At 41.4% G+C, this 18,473-nt stretch overlaps 1 protein-coding gene across 1 annotated transcript in view; it reads right to left on the reverse strand.

The window, feature by feature from the left end:
- The window catches only part of LOC117443107 (attractin-like protein 1), a gene marked incomplete at its 5' end in the record, with an annotated part of 115,713 nt that extends 101,188 nt beyond the window's left edge, over positions 1 to 14,525 (reverse strand). Inside the window, 2 exons of the mRNA XM_034079049.2 lie at positions 12,552 to 12,743; positions 14,312 to 14,525. Coding sequence (XP_033934940.2) covers positions 12,552 to 12,743; positions 14,312 to 14,525 — 406 coding nt within the window. The remainder of the gene's footprint in view (positions 1 to 12,551; positions 12,744 to 14,311) is intronic.
- Between the last annotated feature and the right edge of the window lie 3,948 nt (positions 14,526 to 18,473).

Raw genomic sequence — 18,473 nt, forward strand, 5'->3', positions numbered from 1 at the left:
AGGAGATGACTCTTTAAAGTAGAGACACTACACCTTAACATCAGCAGGAGAGGACTCTTTAAAGTAGAGACACTACATACTGATATACACCTGAACATCAGCAGGAGAGGACTCTTTAAAGTAGAGACGGTTTTGTTTTAAATATGAGTATAAACTGGTGTGCATTGATCTTGAATGCGCTCTTTGTGGAGCTATAAAGTCAAGGAAGTAGCTTTATCTGCATGTATTTGTTGTTTTCATGGAAGACCTGCTGCACACATATTGAAAGAAGTGTATTGTGACCGCAGTCCGTCCTTCACGCTGTACTTCTGTTAATCCAAACCGCTTCAGGCTGAGCACAAACACAACACACACCTCCTCCAATAAACGTCTTCTGTTCCCACCTTTTCTCTGACCCTCAACATTTATAAAGAAATTGACTTCGCCGTTCCACGCGTCAAGGAAAATGCATTTGTATTCATAAAGTGGACGTGACATTCAAAACCACTTCGCTGGTACAAATTAAAAATGACACTGTTTTCTTTGTATGGTATGGCATTCAATACTTGAAGAAAAATATCATCTCCATCCTGAAGCGCTTTGTGTTGTTTGCTGAATAAGTGACGAGAATAAGAAACAGATCTGCGGCGTTTCAAAGTTAAAGGTCCCATGTCGTGCTTTTCCGGTTCTCACCCGTCCCCTTGTGCTATGAAGGTTTTCTGCATGTAACCGGTCTGCAGAGTCACACACCCTCAAAGTGCACCCTGTAGCGAGTAAAGCTCTAACACAGAGAAGACCTGTCTGCTGCCCCAGAACGCCTCGCTGGACATTTCTCTTCTTCCATTGTTTGCTTCCTGGGTTCTGTGACGTGTGAACACCCAACAACAACAAATGACCGGATTGGACCAATCCACGGAGCCCCTCACACACCAGGGTCCCTTGGCTAACTAACAGGGAGTCCCATTGACTTGCATTGAGCTCCCTGGTTGGTAACAGACGAGTTGGGATGGCGGAGGAATGCTCTCCGCAGATTCTCTCAGCGTTATAAACCTTTTTCTTTCTCGACATCAAGCCACACTTATTGATTTTACTTTGGCTGTGAGTGTGTGTGTGCTCAGGATGAGTTCCGCTTGTTCTCGCTGTATCGCCGACCCGGAAACCACACCAGTAAGACAGCTCACTGAGCAGCGAGCCTCTCAACGTCCCGACCAATCAGAGCACAGTGGGCTCACAGGGAGGAAGGGGGAGGAGCTCCAACAAGCCGTGTAGGACAGAGAGTGAACACACAGACTTTACAGAGATGCTGTTTGAGAAACCAATGAGAGTTTGGAAAATTTAACAATTTAAATATATTCTAGAAGACCTCAACGATGGAACTACAATTAAATCCTGTAATTGAACAAATGGGGAAATTGGGCAACGCCCTCTAGCAATTTGGCAACACCCCCAGCCACTGGCATCCGCTGGGCTTTTGACTGGGACACACCCATTTGAGGGGAAATGGCCATGACACGGGACCTTTAACTTGTTTCTCGTTTTTCTTTTCAACTTTCCGTACACTTTAAGGTAGGGAATACACACTCTGTCGGGGAATAAATAAAGCACACTAACACTCCGTATTTCCGGTTGTACATAAAGAAAGGTTTTCCGAGGTGTTGTTTCCTTATAGCTAACGGTGAGTCGATTGAAATTACGGCGTGAGTTGTTTGAACGAGCCATTTCCATAAGCCACAGATGTTCTCTTTCTGTGTCCTTGCTAGCTAGCTTCTTCTCTGGAAATCCACCAACCCCTGTCCGCTGTACATGTGTGTGTTTGCAAGCTCCCCTGTTGCATTATTCAACTGCAGCAATGCTGATTCATTTGTTCCCCCTGCCTCTTATAATTACAAACTTCTTCTCCGCCTCTTTCCACCCTTTATCTGCTCTCCACCACATTTATATTCTCCTGGTTGGCATCTGTTTCGTCTACATTTGTTCACAAAGACATTGTCACCTCTTGAGGAAGTCTTTCCTCACGACTATTCACCTTATGCTTCGCCAACGCTTTCACATGTTCACCTTATTTTGTGTTGGTACTTCCAGTTTGAGCATTATTGATATTAATTAGCATAGTGTTGCCAGCTTTATCTCCCTTTACTTTCCAAATAAACTATTAAGAAGCTTTTAAATGTACTGTTATTGAGGAGACAAAATAACAATGTGGTGCTAAGTTCACCGAATACCGCATATTTGACAATTGACAGCGATGTTTCGAGATAGCTGCTTGCTATATCAAAATGTTCAACAATGTTTAAATAATAACTCTAATTTAAATTATGAGAGCCACCAATTTGGCGATAAAAAGCTAGCTAGGCTGTTTGATTGGTAGCTAATGTAAGCTAGCTATCTACATAGAACAGGGGTGTCAAACTCAATTTCATCACGGGCCACATTCGCATAAAGGTTGCACTCAAAGGGCCGGTTGTAAAGATATAAATATATAATATAAATATAAAATAATGTATTATATTACATTATTGCCTCTGAATTGGATTATTATCGGATAGGATAATAAATTAGTAATTAACTACGTCTGAAAGCAGAAGTCCAGGTCTCTTCAGTGCGCATGTCACAAAACGAGATGCATTGTGGGACATGTAGTTTATGGGCAACCTGCTTCTGTAAAGTGGTATGTAACCATATAATAAACGTATTATATTCTTTGCAAGCTCTTGCGGGGCCACAGAAAATGAAGTTGCGGGCCGGATTTGGCCCCCGGGCCTTGAGTTTGAGACCCCTGACGTAGAACGATAGCGAATGTTAGCTAGTAGGTTAAGTAGATAGCTAACGTTCCCCAATAGACAACCCAGTCTCACGGCATTCACAAAATGAATCTATTGATTCGTGTTCACCAACACTATTTTAAAAAGCAATCTAAATAATTACAACTTAGAAGGAAAAAAAGATTTGAAAAAATACAGATGTCAGTATCCTGAGGCTCTGAGCCCCATTTATTTTCCTCACAGACGGCAAAAAAAGTCCGACATTATACAATTTAAGATAAAAATAATAATTATGGCTTGATATTGAGTAAGAAAATGTTTTTATGAACCCCACAGCTTCCGGTCTTCCAAGACCCGACCGGGCAAAAAGACGTGGTGCAGGCACGAAACATACTACCAATAGAAATACATTGCTTTTAAAATCGTTCTGTGTGACACGAAAAAAAGGGGAAAATCGTGTTGGTGAACACGAATCAATAGATTACATGTATTTTGTGACTATAACACAAAATGCTGTGATACTGGGTTGCAATAGATGAATAAAGTTTGTAAGATAGATAGCTAACGTTCACTAGTTAGCAAGATAGCTAACGTTCACTAGTTAGCAAGATAGCTAACGTTCACTAGTTAGCAACATAGCTAACGTTCATTAGTTAGCAAGATAGCTAACGTTCATTAGTTAGCAACATAGCTAACGTTCACTAGTTAGCAACATAGCTAACGTTCACTAGTTAGCAAGATAGCTAACGTTCACTAGTTAGCAAGATAGCTAACGTTCACTAGTTAGCAACATAGCTAACGTTCACTAGTTAGCAAGATAGCTAACGTTCACTAGTTAGCAAGATAGCTAACGTTCACGAGTTAGCAAGATAGCTAACGTTCACTAGTTAGCAAGATAGCTAACGTTCGCTAGCTAAATAGCTAACTGCCAGGTTATTGGACTTTGTCTCAATGTTAACTTGTTTTGATAAATGTAAACGCTGTGGACCTTTGTCTACCCTTCTGGCAGTGAGAGTTATTATAAACATTGGAGCCATCTGAACCAAAAGACACGCAGACAGAGTTAGAAATATCCTCATATGGGAATTTGGGCCATTTTAAAACGATCACCAACAGAAGATGGATGTGGATCTGTAAAACCGTAGCCTGTGAATGATCCTAAATAAAAACGTATTATTCATATAGCGGCTAGTGCTAAACCGGAAGAACTTACACCTGTTGAAGCTGAAGTGGAAAATGGATCAGGGCTAAGTGAAGACCCTCTTCTCCCTCAATGTCTGTCATTTGTAATAATTTGGATTCTCTCCTCTTACACACTTAGGCTGCGGCCACACGAAAACGGCTAAACGCATAGGATCAACGCAAACGCAAACAAGCTTCCGTCCACACGCAATAGTCATCCGGATAGTGTCTGCCCACACGAGACCGCTCCGTTTAGCTCCAACCGCTGGAGAAGCTGCAGTACATATGCCGAGCCTGTAGGTGGCGCTGTAACTTCCTCCACAAAGCAGCGAAGAAGCATGGTTGTCATGGTTGCCCTTCTGTTTATTCTCCGCGGTGGGGGCCGAGGGAACCGGGCAGAGTTTTTCGCCAGTCAACGTGTATTAAAGTTTAAATCTTCCGACAAAATTATAAAAGTGCCGGTCAAAGGTCTTCTTTGTTATTTATTGAGCTTTAAAACAAATGAATAACGACTCTATATAATATAATAATAAAATACACGGAGCCTCTCTTTTTCCTCCCTCTCTTCAGACAGCGCCAGTGTCTGTCTCATGCAGCAGCTGATCCAGTAATGAGTGACCCGGCCGACTGTAAAAATAAACATTTATAACTAGTTTAGTTTGAGAGGTGTCTCCGTCCTGTCAGATTAGACTTCACTCGCGTTTAGGTCCATATCGAGAGAAAGATAAATAATCTGAATTCAGTGTGCAGTTTACTTTGACGCGGGGGTGAGCAGCAGAGGTGGGGAGAGGCGGGGCTATTGCCTCATCATCATCAGAACATGATCGTATAGGGCGTACACACGGAGCCGTTGGACCCTCCAGAGCGTTGCGTATGCCGTTCTATCCACCTTGGGACCCGTTATCGTTTCCTCAGTCGTTTAGTGCCGTATTCGGTCGTCCTCGTGTGGCCGAACGGTCTATATGACACTAAACAGTAACGCAAACGACCGTTTTCGTCCTCGTGTGGCCGCAGCCTTAAGGCACGAATAGCGATCGTCACTCTTCTCTTTAGCCGCGTTCACACTGCGGTACTTTTCCCACAAAGGTTCATGCGAACTTAGTTCATGAGAACTCTTTAGTTCACATGAACTAAGTACAGATCGCGTTCACACCAGAAAAAGTCCCTGGGGGTGGATTAGGCAAATTAAGCCGCTGACGTCACTTCTTCTTCTTCTGCTTTGGGTTTACTGGCAGGCCGCAAACCACTTCACGGCGTATACTGCCGCCCAAAGTCCCCGGCCGGAAGTCCCCGGAGTTGGGGAAGGCTTCAGTAGAAGCTGCTGGGACTCCCAGCAGCTTCTACTGAAGCCTTCCGAGTAAATCGCCAGAACGCCGACACCTCCTCATCTCCACCGCTCCCATGTTTTATTTTGTGTTGGCATAAGTTAGTCTCTCTGCGTTTCTGCGCTGGGCTAATGCTAATGCTAATAATGCTAATGCGAGGATAATAAAATGGTGGCTTCAAAAAACTTTTTGGGAGTTTTACGGGGCGTGGTTTGCAATCCGCCCAGCCAATCAGGAATATAGCTCTTTTCTCACAAAAGAGCCGCTCGAAAGTCCCTGCTCTCTAGCAGGGACTTTCGAGCGGGTAAAAAGGTTCGCATGAACTACTTTTAGTACCGGCTCTTTTTGGTGTGAACGCGATCATGAACTAAGTTCGCATGAACCTTTGTGGGAAAAGTACCGCAGTGTGAATGCGGCTTTTGAGTCTCTCCCCCCTGCTGTGTTCCTCCCTCAGGGTTTTACTCTCACCTCTCTTTCACTCTACTGGATCTCCACTCTAGTTCAAAGAGAGGCAGCTCAACAGAATATCCCTAATCCGCCACACAGTGGAGTTTCCTCTGCTCGAAAAGCACATATTTACTCACCCAGGAGCAGATTTTAATATGCAATTAATATACCAGGCCTGTTTCATTCAACAACTACGGTTCAAATTGCAGGGAATTGGAAGCTCTTCTTTGTCAAAGCCTTCTATATTTTGATTTATCCAAATTATTTGCTTCTTTTTGACCTAATTAGCATATCTTTTGTGGCGGCCATGCTGTGTCCCTCCGGGTCAGGTTATTAGATGTGCAGTGCCAGCAGACGTTTAAATGTCTTACTGATGATCAAACAGAACAGTAGCCCCCTTCACATTAACATAAATCCCTGCCACACCTGATTGCACACTTTGCTTCCAATTTATTCTCAAATAAACGACAGCTTTATGCAAACCGTCACACTTTTTAGTTCGTTTTCGAGAACTTCAGGCGACACATATAATACAAATGTAAAGGATGCATGTCATTGAACTTTGCTATAAGCTGGAAACTAAATCCAGCTTTTTGCATTCTTATTTTGAGGATGCTTTGAACCAGGACCACTTTGTAACGTTTACAACCTTCAGGCATTGGTGAATCCAGTCAGTATTTATAAATCTCAATTCTCTGTGTGTGGATCGGCTTTTAGACACACATAAGATAAAAAGTATAATTACATTTGAGCAATAAAACCACATTTATCACAAGGACACTGGTCTAAAAAGTAGAGCCGGGACTCGATTAAAAAAATTAATCTAATTAATTAGAGGCTTTGTAATTAATTAATCGCATTTTTAATCAAATATACATATTTGACCTGAGAACAGTGAGAAGCCATTTCCACATGGATGTGACTCCAGGTGGTCGACAGTCGAGTGCAGTCCAGAGAGCCAGGGAGCTGGTTCTTCTCTCAGACGTGGACTGACTTATCCTGGCCCTGAAACCAGTCGTCTGGCTGAGTGTGGGTTGGGTCAGGGTGTGGTTCCTTGCACTCGGAGTCGGGCTAACGTCCACGCTAGCTGCTACATGCTAGCTGCTACATGCTAACAGCTACATGCTAGCTGCTACATGCTAGCTGCTACATGCTAGCTGCTACATGCTAGCTGCTACATGCTAGCTGCTACATGCTTTGCATTTAGGTGATACTTTAGGCTTGATGTGCTGCGGCTCTTATCGACGCTTCCATCCGTCCGTTTTTTTAAAACAAAATGTCCCATCCACGGGGCCGACCAAAGCGGTCTCATCAGCTTGTTCGTTCGTGTTTGACTATTGTTCACCGTGGTTTGTTGTTGTTTGAAGTCCCATGCTGAAGTCATGAACGTTAGTTGGTGCTCCAGTATAATCGGTACGCCTGAAACTCATCCAGTGAGAAACGTTCCGCTGTGCAAAAATAAGTGCGATTAAAGTGCGTTAATTTCTTTAACGCATTAATTTTTGTGTAATTAATAATCTTAATTAACGCGTTAAAGTCCCGGCCCTACTAAAAAGGTGAGTTTTGTTCATTTTTGGATGATCACATGGTTGCCGCCTCTCAAAGGGTGCGTCTCACTTCGGTTAAATGGATTCCTTGCGTCCTTCACTTGCGTCGTTTCCCTGCGTCTAGCCCCTCCCACCAGGGAAGCACGGAGGGACGCAAGGAAACCACGAGAAGCAGGGAACTGAGTTCTAAGAGCAATGGGACGTCGTTTCCTCCGGAGCGCCACGTGAAGCGACATCCGTGTGTGACGACGCCGCACAGCTGATCGTCTGACCGCAGCCAGATCAGTGCATGCGCTGCATCGTCCAATCAGTGCGCGATAGACAGTAAGGGGGCGGGGCGAGTGTCTGGATTTCACCGGGGGATGGTCTGGTGGTTCCTCGATTATCGCTCCTCGGTCCTCGGTACTCAAGATGGCGCAGACAAATCAACTCCCGGTGAGCCCGAGGAAATTAAAAATAACCCAAGTGAAACGCCCCCATTGTAAAAGCATGCAGTCGTGTTGCTCTCAAGTTAATTACTACATGCATAGAGCTTTCAAACACACATTGCGAGGGTCGTTTGCAGGACTTTTATGTGCAACATGTCAAAGCAAATGGTACTTCTTACAAGTACGATTCAAAACAAAAGGGCCCAAAGAACAGGACATGAATTATCTGGGAAAGCAAAGTTACGTCCTTATGTTCGCTTACATAATTGTGGTTTGTGTGTGGATAATGTAATTTACCTGCTATGTTCTGCATGAGCCTTATTTTAATAGCATTTCCATATCTGGCTTCATCTGTGTTCCACATGGAAAGAATTAGGAGCGGTTATTGCCTCGTGTCGTGGACTCGGGGAACACGAGGATGAGAGAAACAGCATTGCATCGTGCCTGCAGGGTTCACAGGGCTTTAGTTTGAGCACCAGCGATGGAGTGGTACCTTGTGCCAGGACATGACATTAGCTCCGGGCTCAGTGCCTGTATTTCCCACGAGGGGTGAAAACATATGTTGTGATTGAAAACCAAACATGTGATCTAATAAAAAAGTCCAGCGACAAACTGTTGACTGGCGGCAGTTTGTTGTGGATCAAAATAGGACCATGTATTTGCACTTCTTAAGTGTTCCTTTAATTTCTTGCAGACGGGATGATTATTATTCTCGTCTGTGATCGCAGCTCAAAGTAAACACTCAGACGACGTGTGAGCGAAGAGGCACACCTGTAATTCCATTTTCATTTATTGCACTTTCAATTATGAGTTGTGGCTGATCAATTAAACAGATGGAGAACTCTGTGTCATTAGTAAAGCACTTTGAGACTAATTAACTTAAGATGGGAAATTAAAATTCAACAACTTAGCCAAACGCTAGTTTTATAGTTTAACCTGTTGAGCCCCGGGCCTGTTGTTCAGGCCTCGGGCTCGAACATGAACACATATATATCTTCACTTCTAAAAGGGGAAAATTAATAATCTTTGTTCTCAAAGCAATGATAAACCTGTGAGTTGGATGTCGAAGAGTCAGAATCAATATAGATTTTTTTTATTTTAAAGTAAATTCAGATTGAACATAGTAAAATAATTAGGGCCGGGACTTTAACGCGTTAATTAAGATTAATTAATTACACAAAAATTAACGCACCTTAATCGCACTTATTTTTGCACAGCGGAACGTTTCTCACTGGATGAGTTTCAGGCGTACCGATTATACTGGAGCACCAACTAACGTTCATGCAGGAGAGGACTCTTTAAAACTAAAATGCGTTGCTCTATAGATTTATAGACAACTAATCCACTGATTGTTCATGTTATTGTTGAACTGTGGAGTTTCTGAAGGAGAACTGTAGTAACTCGGTCAAATCCAGAAAGATTTGCATCTCAGCCACAAAACATCACTCGCTAAAAAGCATTCAGAAGTTGCCGTCGTCACTTGGAGTCTAAACGCCTTTAAAGGTCTGTCAACAAGAAACATTCAACGACTGCTGCTATACAGCAAACATCAATGCTTTATGTGAAGCCAACAGAAGAAAAAAAAGCCCATATTTCCACTTCCCAAAAACCTTCTTTCAATGAGGGCGAATTAGTCGTCTTCATTGAAAGAGATAACCTGAAGACAACAGATGCCAGATGTTGTGAGGTTAGAATAGAGAAGGATTGCTGGTTCCTGCTGGGGAGAAATGTTCATCTTATCAAAAATTCCCTTTGCACAATCATCTCGGTGCAACTTCCAGTTCATCACAGCGGTTTGATGTTGGGGGTCCCTGGAAAGCTCGTATCGCCTGGCTTCATCTCGTGTAATCCATTTGCTGCTACTACTACTAACTGCCCGACAGTTAGCATCTTCGAAGCCTCTAGCATACAGATCTGTGAGCCCTTATGTATAATACATCAAGCATAGGAGCCATAAGCTGCTTCGAGTTGTCTTGTAGAGATGTGAAGCCACAAAACAGCCATTGTGTGTTCGAAAAGATACACACACACACACACACACAACTTGTGAGGATGAAATACGCTTTTTTTCTTTGCACAGCAAAAGCAATATAAGCTAAAACAGCTTAACATCTGACCGGAATCTACAGTATGTGTATGTGTGTGTGTGTGTGTGTGCGTGCGTGCGTGCGTGCGTGCGTGCGTGCGTGCGTGCGTGCGTGTGTGTGTGTGTGTGTGTGTGAGATTTATTTGGATCCTATGTTACTCTGAACTCTTTATAGTGACTTAAGTTGAGTATACAGTACACATTACACCAACATACTTTACTTTGTTTTGTACTAACTTGACTTTATCAAATGTCACTTTAAATTACAATGTTCTTTTTTTGGTGTTCAGATTTATATCCAACTGTTTAACCACCACCAACACTGCACACACTGTACATTTCACATTTATATTCAATTTAATATTCCATTCCTTACACTCTTAATGTAAATAATATCCTGCTTTATATTGTGTCTAAAGCCTTAAATAGTGTTTTATTGACAGAGTTTATAGATGTTTTGTCATCACGGTCTAATGTATATTTTCTACTTTTTAATGCTGTTTTAATTATATGTTGAGATGTTTAAATTCTAGAGATGTTTATTTCTACTCTTTAATTTATACTTATGTGCAATGCCTTGTTTTTGTTTTTATCCCAATTTGGGATCAATAAAGTACCTCTTATCTTAACAGGTACTTTATAATCACTTATTACACAGCTTAGTTGAATACTGGATTCTGATTGGTCAACTTGGACATTCCAGAGGTCTGTTATTTCTTGCTAGCAGACCGTTGCTAAGGATAACAGACCATTGCTAAGGAGAAAATACTGTTGCTACAGAGAACAGACTGTTGCTAAGGAGAACAGAAAGTTGCAAAGGAGAACAGAAAGTTGCTAAGGAGAACAGACCGTTGCTAAGGAGAAAAGACCGTTGCTAAGGAGAACAGGCCGTTGCTAGGGAGAACAGACCGTTGCTAAGGAGAACAGAATGTTGCTAAGGAGAACAAGCCGTTGCTAAGAAGAGCAGGTCGTTGCTAAGGAGAACAGGCCGTTGCTAAGGAGAACAGACTGTTGCTAAGGAGTACACTCTGGCCTACAATATATGCAGTTCTTATTAAAGAATAAAAATAAAGGATTTTGAGCTGCTATAAGTTTCATATGTTTCAAAGATAACATTACAATACAGTCGTACAAGGGAATCCACAGTAAATGGTAAATGGACTGTATTTAAATAGTGCTTTTTCCAGTCTTTACAACTCCTCGAAGCAATGTAACATATACCAGTCATAACTCATCCATTCACACTCTGTTGCCACCTGCTCAAGGAAGCTAACACTCTTTAGCACACCAAACCGTAAGGAGCAACTAGGAGTTAAGTATGTTGCCCAAGGACACATCAACTTTGACTGTTGCTGGGTGTTCGAAAGATAACTTCACTGCCTCTCAGCCACTAGAGAAACACAATCTTTGAGGAGAGACTTGAGCTTAAGACATCTTTAATGAAGAGTTTAATTTATAGAATAATTTGAAGCTGCAGTTTAGGGACCCGAGGCTCGGGGAAGAGAGTTGGGAGGCTGACAGAAACACAGAAAAAGCTCAGAAATGTCGCCTAAAAGAAATCAATGTTATAAGAGAAAACTAAGCAAGGCCAAATTAGGGTGAGCTTGCTTTCAAAACATGTTTTATATCGACTGCTGGGGCGAAACTGGAGCTAATTATTTTCAAAAGTGAGCCTCCGGACAATATGAAAAATGGGAACGATACACAAAGCCTTCAGCCAGATTAATCTGATAAAGAAATGACCCATTTCAGTTCCAATTGGATCCCCAGACAAGCAAGAGGTGGTTTTCTTTTTCTGTGAAAGCCGAGGTCATGCATCCTTCAGCTGCAGCCTAAAGGGTCGCTTTCCAGAACACGATTATTAATCCATAAACAAGAGGAGAGTTAAACCCAATGCAAAGAGTTGTGGACTGTAGAGAGAAACAACGCCTTACCTGAGAATTGTTAAATATGTCATATTTTAAATGCCATACTTTGAGCAGCAACGGTAAAAACACAGCAGAACAAAAGCCTCCTACGCGCCTTCTGCCACCAACACTGAAATATGAATAACAAAGGAGGATGGGGAAAGGGAATGGGTGACATTATGTAAGGGCTGTAACTAAAAAAATAAAGAAAAGGGAAAACAATTGTGGCTTTCTAACAGTAGGAAGGAGAGCGGTCTGCACTCAGACGACTGGCAGGGAATAATAATCACCAGACTCTACAAAAAAACATCTCGCATGTTTTCAAGATGTTTTCCTAACTCCTCAGAAGCACACTGGCCTAAGAACAGACAGACATAGACAGTTGTGTCTCAGAGGAATACTTCTTTCTACCAGGAACTTGCTGGCAGATAAATAAATATGATTACAAACAACCCAAATTCAAAGGTTAGTGAGGTTTTTTGTTGATGGTTTTTCCTTGTTACACAGCTTAGTTGAATACTCGATTCTGATTGGTCAATTTGGACCTTCGAGAGGTCTGCTATTTTTTGCTAGCAGAAGAAGACGGACAGGAAGTAAACACTAAAGGGAACACGGTATGGCCTCTGCGGTGTTTCAAAACCACTTAATAGAAAAGAAAATGGGACGAATTACAACAGAACCAATTTTCAGACCATTTACATGCACAAAAAAACGATATAAACACACTACAGGAAAGAGGCAACGTCCGGACGCAGAATAGGGCCTCTTTGATATTAGAACGACATAGAAATAGATGGGCTTTTTTCCAGGAAACAAAATGAATACTCACGAGTGTGGCTTAAAACACATGATTATACAAAACAGATTCTTATGATTGCCCCGTCTCACCTGCACAGTCCTGGGTCTTCCACTCCAGACACTGTCCGTAGGGGAAGGAGACGGTGTAGGCGGTGGAGTCGACGCAGCGCTGCATGCTGCTGCACCACATGCACTCCATGGCCTGGCTGGTGCAGTTACTGCAGCTGGAGCGCAGGAAGCAGGACGTCCTGCAGGTGCGGGAGGTCTGAGTCTGAGGAGACCCTGAGAGAGAGAGACACAAGTTAACCTTTAAAGGGGACCTATCATAAAAATGCAATGTTGATGTCTTTTATACATAAATACGTGTCCCCGTTGTGGAAAATTGATGTAAGGTATACAGAAGAAGTGAGGCAGCATATTTTTGGTATATTCATTTTAATGTCACCCATCTATCGGAGGTGTATTGCATCATGTTATCCCTAAAATATGTGTGGGTTTATACATTCCTGTGTGTTAATAGTTGAAGGAACAAAAAGTACATTTTTCCTCTTAAATATAGAGGTTTTTTATAGATTCCTGAAACAATGTTCCCTTTTTCTTAAAAGTAGATTAGCGCAATAGTCTTTTTCTTTCACTTTTACCCGTTTATCAAAAGGGTGTTTTTAGGCTATTTTTGAAGAAGGGAGATGCAGAATTAATCGTGAGTTCTGTTTTGAGTGAAAAGATTATCCCTTTGAGTGTTTTCCTGGGTTAAACCATCGATAGGCTTTGCAAATTGCGAGGGACATTTCCCCGGATATAATGGTTAAATTATTCTTAAATTAATGATGCGCATCCTGCAGGCTTTGAGAATTGAGTCACACAGTTAAGAGAGGGCCGGGGGGGGTATGAGGACACTTAAGCTCTGTTGGTCAGCTGGTCCGGAGGGGGTCATGAGATGACCGGAAAAAACGACAAGTTAACTCCGCCCCTTCCTTCTTGTGTTGGTATTAAGAGCCTGTTCATCCTTTTGTTCTCTCTCTCTTCGCGCGCTGCCCAGACAGAAGGATCACAGCGCGTGAATCAGGGCAGGAGTAATCCTCACGTTACTTATATGATTCTTTATATTGTATAGTAATGTATTATATTGTATTGTATTATTACCTTGTTTAATTAAAACGGATTATTGTTTAACTGGTATCCTGGTGTCTTCTAATTTCCTCCCTGTTATGATTTCAAGCAGGACTCGCCAAAACGACACGCGGAGAGGAGTTGGGTTGTAAAAACCTCGATTCTCCAACACCGTGTGTCAGGGAACTCAAAAAGTGTCAGAAAATAAAACCCTCTCTCTTTTTCTCCGTACCCACATCTCTAAAAACGGAGCTGATCCAGATTTGCGTCCGATATGACGTAATATCTCAAATGTGGGCGGGCTTTAGACCCACGGCCCAATCAGAAACGTTGCTATCAGAAACAATGCACGACGTGTTTTGGACGTAATGTGGTCCGTGTTTACATTAGCATCGCTAACTCTCAGAGCTAACCTGTACTGGAGAGAGTATGTGTAAAAAAGCAGGATATGGCATTTAGCTGAGAATCTGGGTAGAATTCTCCGGCATAAGCAAATCCTTTTTTTTTAAACAAACGTACGGACCCAGAATCAGCTCTTTAGTAACAGGGCTGAAATAGAGAGGGGTGAGGCTACACTTGGTGATCTGTTTAGTATTTTGAGCTAAATACTTCAAAGACATGTTTTTTATATATTTGTATATATCTGAGACCTATACGTGCTTTCACCTCCTCACCCAGCGCTCTGAACCATTTTATCCAACCACACCCTCGTTCTCTCCTTTATCGTCATTGAGTCTCACCTGCAGGTTTCTCACAGATCAGTCCGTCAGTGGGAGCAGTGCAGGGATTGGCTCTCAGGCCAGGCCCCGCCTCCCTCTCCAGGTACGCACAGAAACCAGAGTCGCTGGGTTCTCCAGGTAACCATCGCAGGCTGGTGTTAGTGAAGGGAGAGGAGTCCTCCCAGCCCCAGTACGACACGTTGATCTTCCTCAAGCCCACCCAGGGAGATAAGGTCTGCAGGGAGTACACACATCCTTTACTCGAGTAGAAGTACACACATCCTTTACTCAAGTAGAAGTACACACATCCTTTACTCAAGTAGAAGTACAGATACTCTTGTTTAAAAATACTCTGGTGAAAGTAGAAGTACTGACTAAACTTCTTTACTCAAGTCAAAGTAAAGAGGCTTTGAAGTGTACTTCAGTAAAAAGTACCCATAGCTAGCAGCTGTTTTAAAGAGTACCTGACCTCCCTTTATATCAATAGAACAATAATGTCATTGTTAGCTAATGAATGTTTCCATGCTGAACAACGGCAACATGACAACGTTTCCATTGGTCCCTCTTCTTTAAGTTCCTGTCACACTGTCCTGAAATTGACAACCGATGGACACACGATAAAGGAAATGTTCAAATTCGGCTGTGATCGTAGCAACATCGGGCCGTTCGTGAGGGCATCTAAGCCATCGTACGACCGCCGGTGGAGTTTGTCAGGCTCCGGCAGCAACTTCGTGAGCGGCAACTTCGTAAGGCACTCGTGAGGGCGTCTTGTCAAATCGTGTCATCTTCGTGTTATCATCGGTGCATTCGCCCTCACTCTGATCGGGGCGAATGCCCGATGGCACCGAGGATAACACGATGCCCTCACGATGGCCTTACGAAGGGCAACATGGACACACGAATTCAACACGAAAATGGACCTTCTCAAGGTCCTTCGGCAATTTGTTGGCATGCCAAAGATTTTGCCACCGCTCACGAAGTTGCTGCCGGAGCCTGAGAAACTCCATCGGCAGTCATACGATGGCTTAGATGCCCTCACGAACGGCCCGATGTTGCTACGATCAGAGCCGAATTTGAACGTTTCCTTTATCGTGTGTCCATCGGGTTGTTTTATTGCACAACAAAATCATGTAAACATATTATGTAAATAACCCAATGTGTGTTACTGTGAAACTGAAAAGGATATAACATATTAATTTGAAGGCGAGTTGACAGGAAGTTGTTGTTGCTATGGAAACAACAACATGACGGAGAAAACGTAATATTTTCTACATATAAAGACGGGTAAAGTAAAGAACAAAGTCTGAAGATATCAGCACAGTATCATAGTACTGTAACATAATTGTTGTTGGTACTTTCGTTGCAGTTGTATTTCTTAAATGTAATGTAAATGTTGCCTTCGTGTGGTTCGGGGCCATCTTCGTGCGAAATTCACATTTCCATATTCGTGTGTCAACTTCGGGACAATGTGACAGGGGCTTTAGAGAAGACCAGGAAGTGATGGATACACGGATCGTGTTCAAATCAATAGGCACGCAATGACTCTAAAGAATAATGATCACGCACCAAACACACATTCAGACTAAAGGAACCAGCTGTGTGGGAAATGAGAGAAGTAGAAAGTACAGGTATTTGAGTTCAACATATAAGAAGTAGAAAGTACAGGTATTTGAGTTCAACATGTAAGAAGTAGAAAGTACAGGTATTTGAGTTCAACATGTAAGAAGTAGAAAGTACAGGTATTTGAGTTCAACATGTAAGAAGTAGAAAGTACAGGTATTTGAGTTCAACATGTAAGAAGTAGAAAGTACAGGTATTTGAGTTCAACATGTAAGAAGTAGAAAGTACAGGTATTTGAGTTCAACATGTAAGAGGTAGAAAGTACAGGTATTTGAGTTCAACATGTAAGAAGTAGAAAGTACAGGTATTTGAGTTCAACATGTAAGAGGTAGAAAGTACAGGTATTTGAGTTCAACATGTAAGAAGTAGAAAGTACAGGTATTTGAGTTCAACATGTAAGAAGTAGAAAGTACAGGTATTTGGGTTCAACATGTGAGAAGTAGAAAGTAAAGGTATTTGTGTTCAACATGTGAGAAGTAGAAAGTACAGGTATTTGTGTTCAACATGTAAGAAGTGAGAAAGTACAGGTATTTGAGTTCAACATGTGAGAAGTAGAAAGTACAGGTATTTGTGTTCAACATGTGAGAAGTAGAAAGTACAGGTATTTGTGTTCAACATGTAAGAAGTGAGAAAGTAAAGGTATTTGTGTTCAACATGTGAGAAGTAGAAAGTACAGGTATTTGTGTTCAACATGTAAGAAGTGAGAAAGTACAGGTATTTGAGTTCAACATGTAAGAAGTGAGAAAGTACAGGTATTTGAGTTCAACATGTGAGAAGTAGAAAGTACAGGTATTTGAGTTCAACATGAGAGAAGTAGAAAGTTCAGGTATTTGAGTTCAACATGAGAGAAGTAGAAAGTACAGGTATTTGAGTTCAAAATGTAAGAAGTAGAAAGTACCGGTATTTGAGTTCAACATGTAAGAAGTAGAAAGTACAGGTATTTGAGTTCAACATGTAAGAAGTAGAAAGTACAGGTATTTGAGTTCAACATGTAAGAGGTAGAAAGTACAGGTATTTGAGTTCAACATGTAAGAAGTAGAAAGTACAGGTATTTGAGTTCAACATGTAAGAAGTAGAAAGTACAGGTATTTGAGTTCAACATGTAAGAAGTAGAAAGTACAGGTATTTGAGTTCAACATGTAAGAAGTAGAAAGTACAGGTATTTGAGTTCAACATGTAAGAAGTAGAAAGTACAGGTATTTGAGTTCAACATGTGAGAAGTAGAAAGTACAGGTATTTGAGTTCAACATGTGAGAAGTAGAAAGTACAGGTATTTGGGTTCAACATGTGAGAAGTAGAAAGTACAGGTATTTGGGTTCAACATGTGAGAAGTAGAAAGTACAGGTATTTGAGTTCAACATGTAAGAAGTAGAAAGTACAGGTATTTGAGTTCAACATGTAAGAAGTAGAAAGTACAGGTATTTGAGTTCAACATGTAAGAAGTAGAAAGTACAGGTATTTGAGTTCAACATGTAAGAAGTAGAAAGTACAGGTATTTGGGTTCAACATGCGAGAAGTAGAAAGTAAAGGTATTTGTGTTCAACATGTGAGAAGTAGAAAGTACAGGTATTTGTGTTCAACATGTGAGAAGTGAGAAAGTACAGGTATTTGGGTTCAACATGTAAGAAGTAGAAAGTAAAGGTATTTGTGTTCAACATGTAAGAAGTAGAAAGTACAGGTATTTGAGTTCAACATGTAAGAGGTAGAAAGTACAGGTATTTGAGTTCAACATGTAAGAAGTAGAAAGTACAGGTATTTGAGTTCAACATGTAAGAAGTAGAAAGTACAGGTATTTGAGTTCAACATGTAAGAAGTAAAAAGTACAGGTATTTGAGTTCAACATGTAAGAAGTAGAAAGTACAGGTATTTGAGTTCAACATGTAAGAGGTAGAAAGTACAGGTATTTGAGTTCAACATGTAAGAAGTAGAAAGTACAGGTATCTGAGTTCAACATGAGAGAAGTAGAAAGTACAGGTATTTGAGTTCAACATGTGAGAAGTAGAAAGTACAGGTATTTGAGTTCAACATGTAAGAAGTAGAAAGTACAGGTATTTGAGTTCAACATGTAAGAAGTAGAAAGTACAGGTATTTGAGTTCAACATGTAAGAAGTAGAAAGTACAGGTATTTGGGTTCAACATGTGAGAAGTAGAAAGTACAGGTATTTGAGTTCAACATGTAAGAAGTAGAAAGTAAAGGTATTTGTGTTCAACATGTGAGAAGTAGAAAGTACAGGTATTTGTGTTCAACATGTAAGAAGTAGAAAGTACAGGTATTTGTGTTCAACATGTAAGAAGTAGAAAGTACAGGTATTTGTGTTCAACATGTAAGAAGTGAGAAAGTACAGGTATTTGAGTTCAACATGTGAGAAGTAGAAAGTACAGGTATTTGAGTTCAACATGAGAGAAGTAGAAAGTTCAGGTATTTGAGTTCAACATGAGAGAAGTAGAAAGTACAGGTATTTGAGTTCAAAATGTAAGAAGTAGAAAGTACCGGTATTTGAGTTCAACATGTAAGAAGTAGAAAGTACAGGTATTTGAGTTCAACATGTAAGAAGTAGAAAGT

Source organism: Pseudochaenichthys georgianus, unplaced genomic scaffold, assembly GCF_902827115.2.
Source record: "Pseudochaenichthys georgianus unplaced genomic scaffold, fPseGeo1.2 scaffold_538_arrow_ctg1, whole genome shotgun sequence".
In the NCBI taxonomy this organism is placed as follows: Eukaryota; Metazoa; Chordata; class Actinopteri; order Perciformes; family Channichthyidae; genus Pseudochaenichthys; species Pseudochaenichthys georgianus.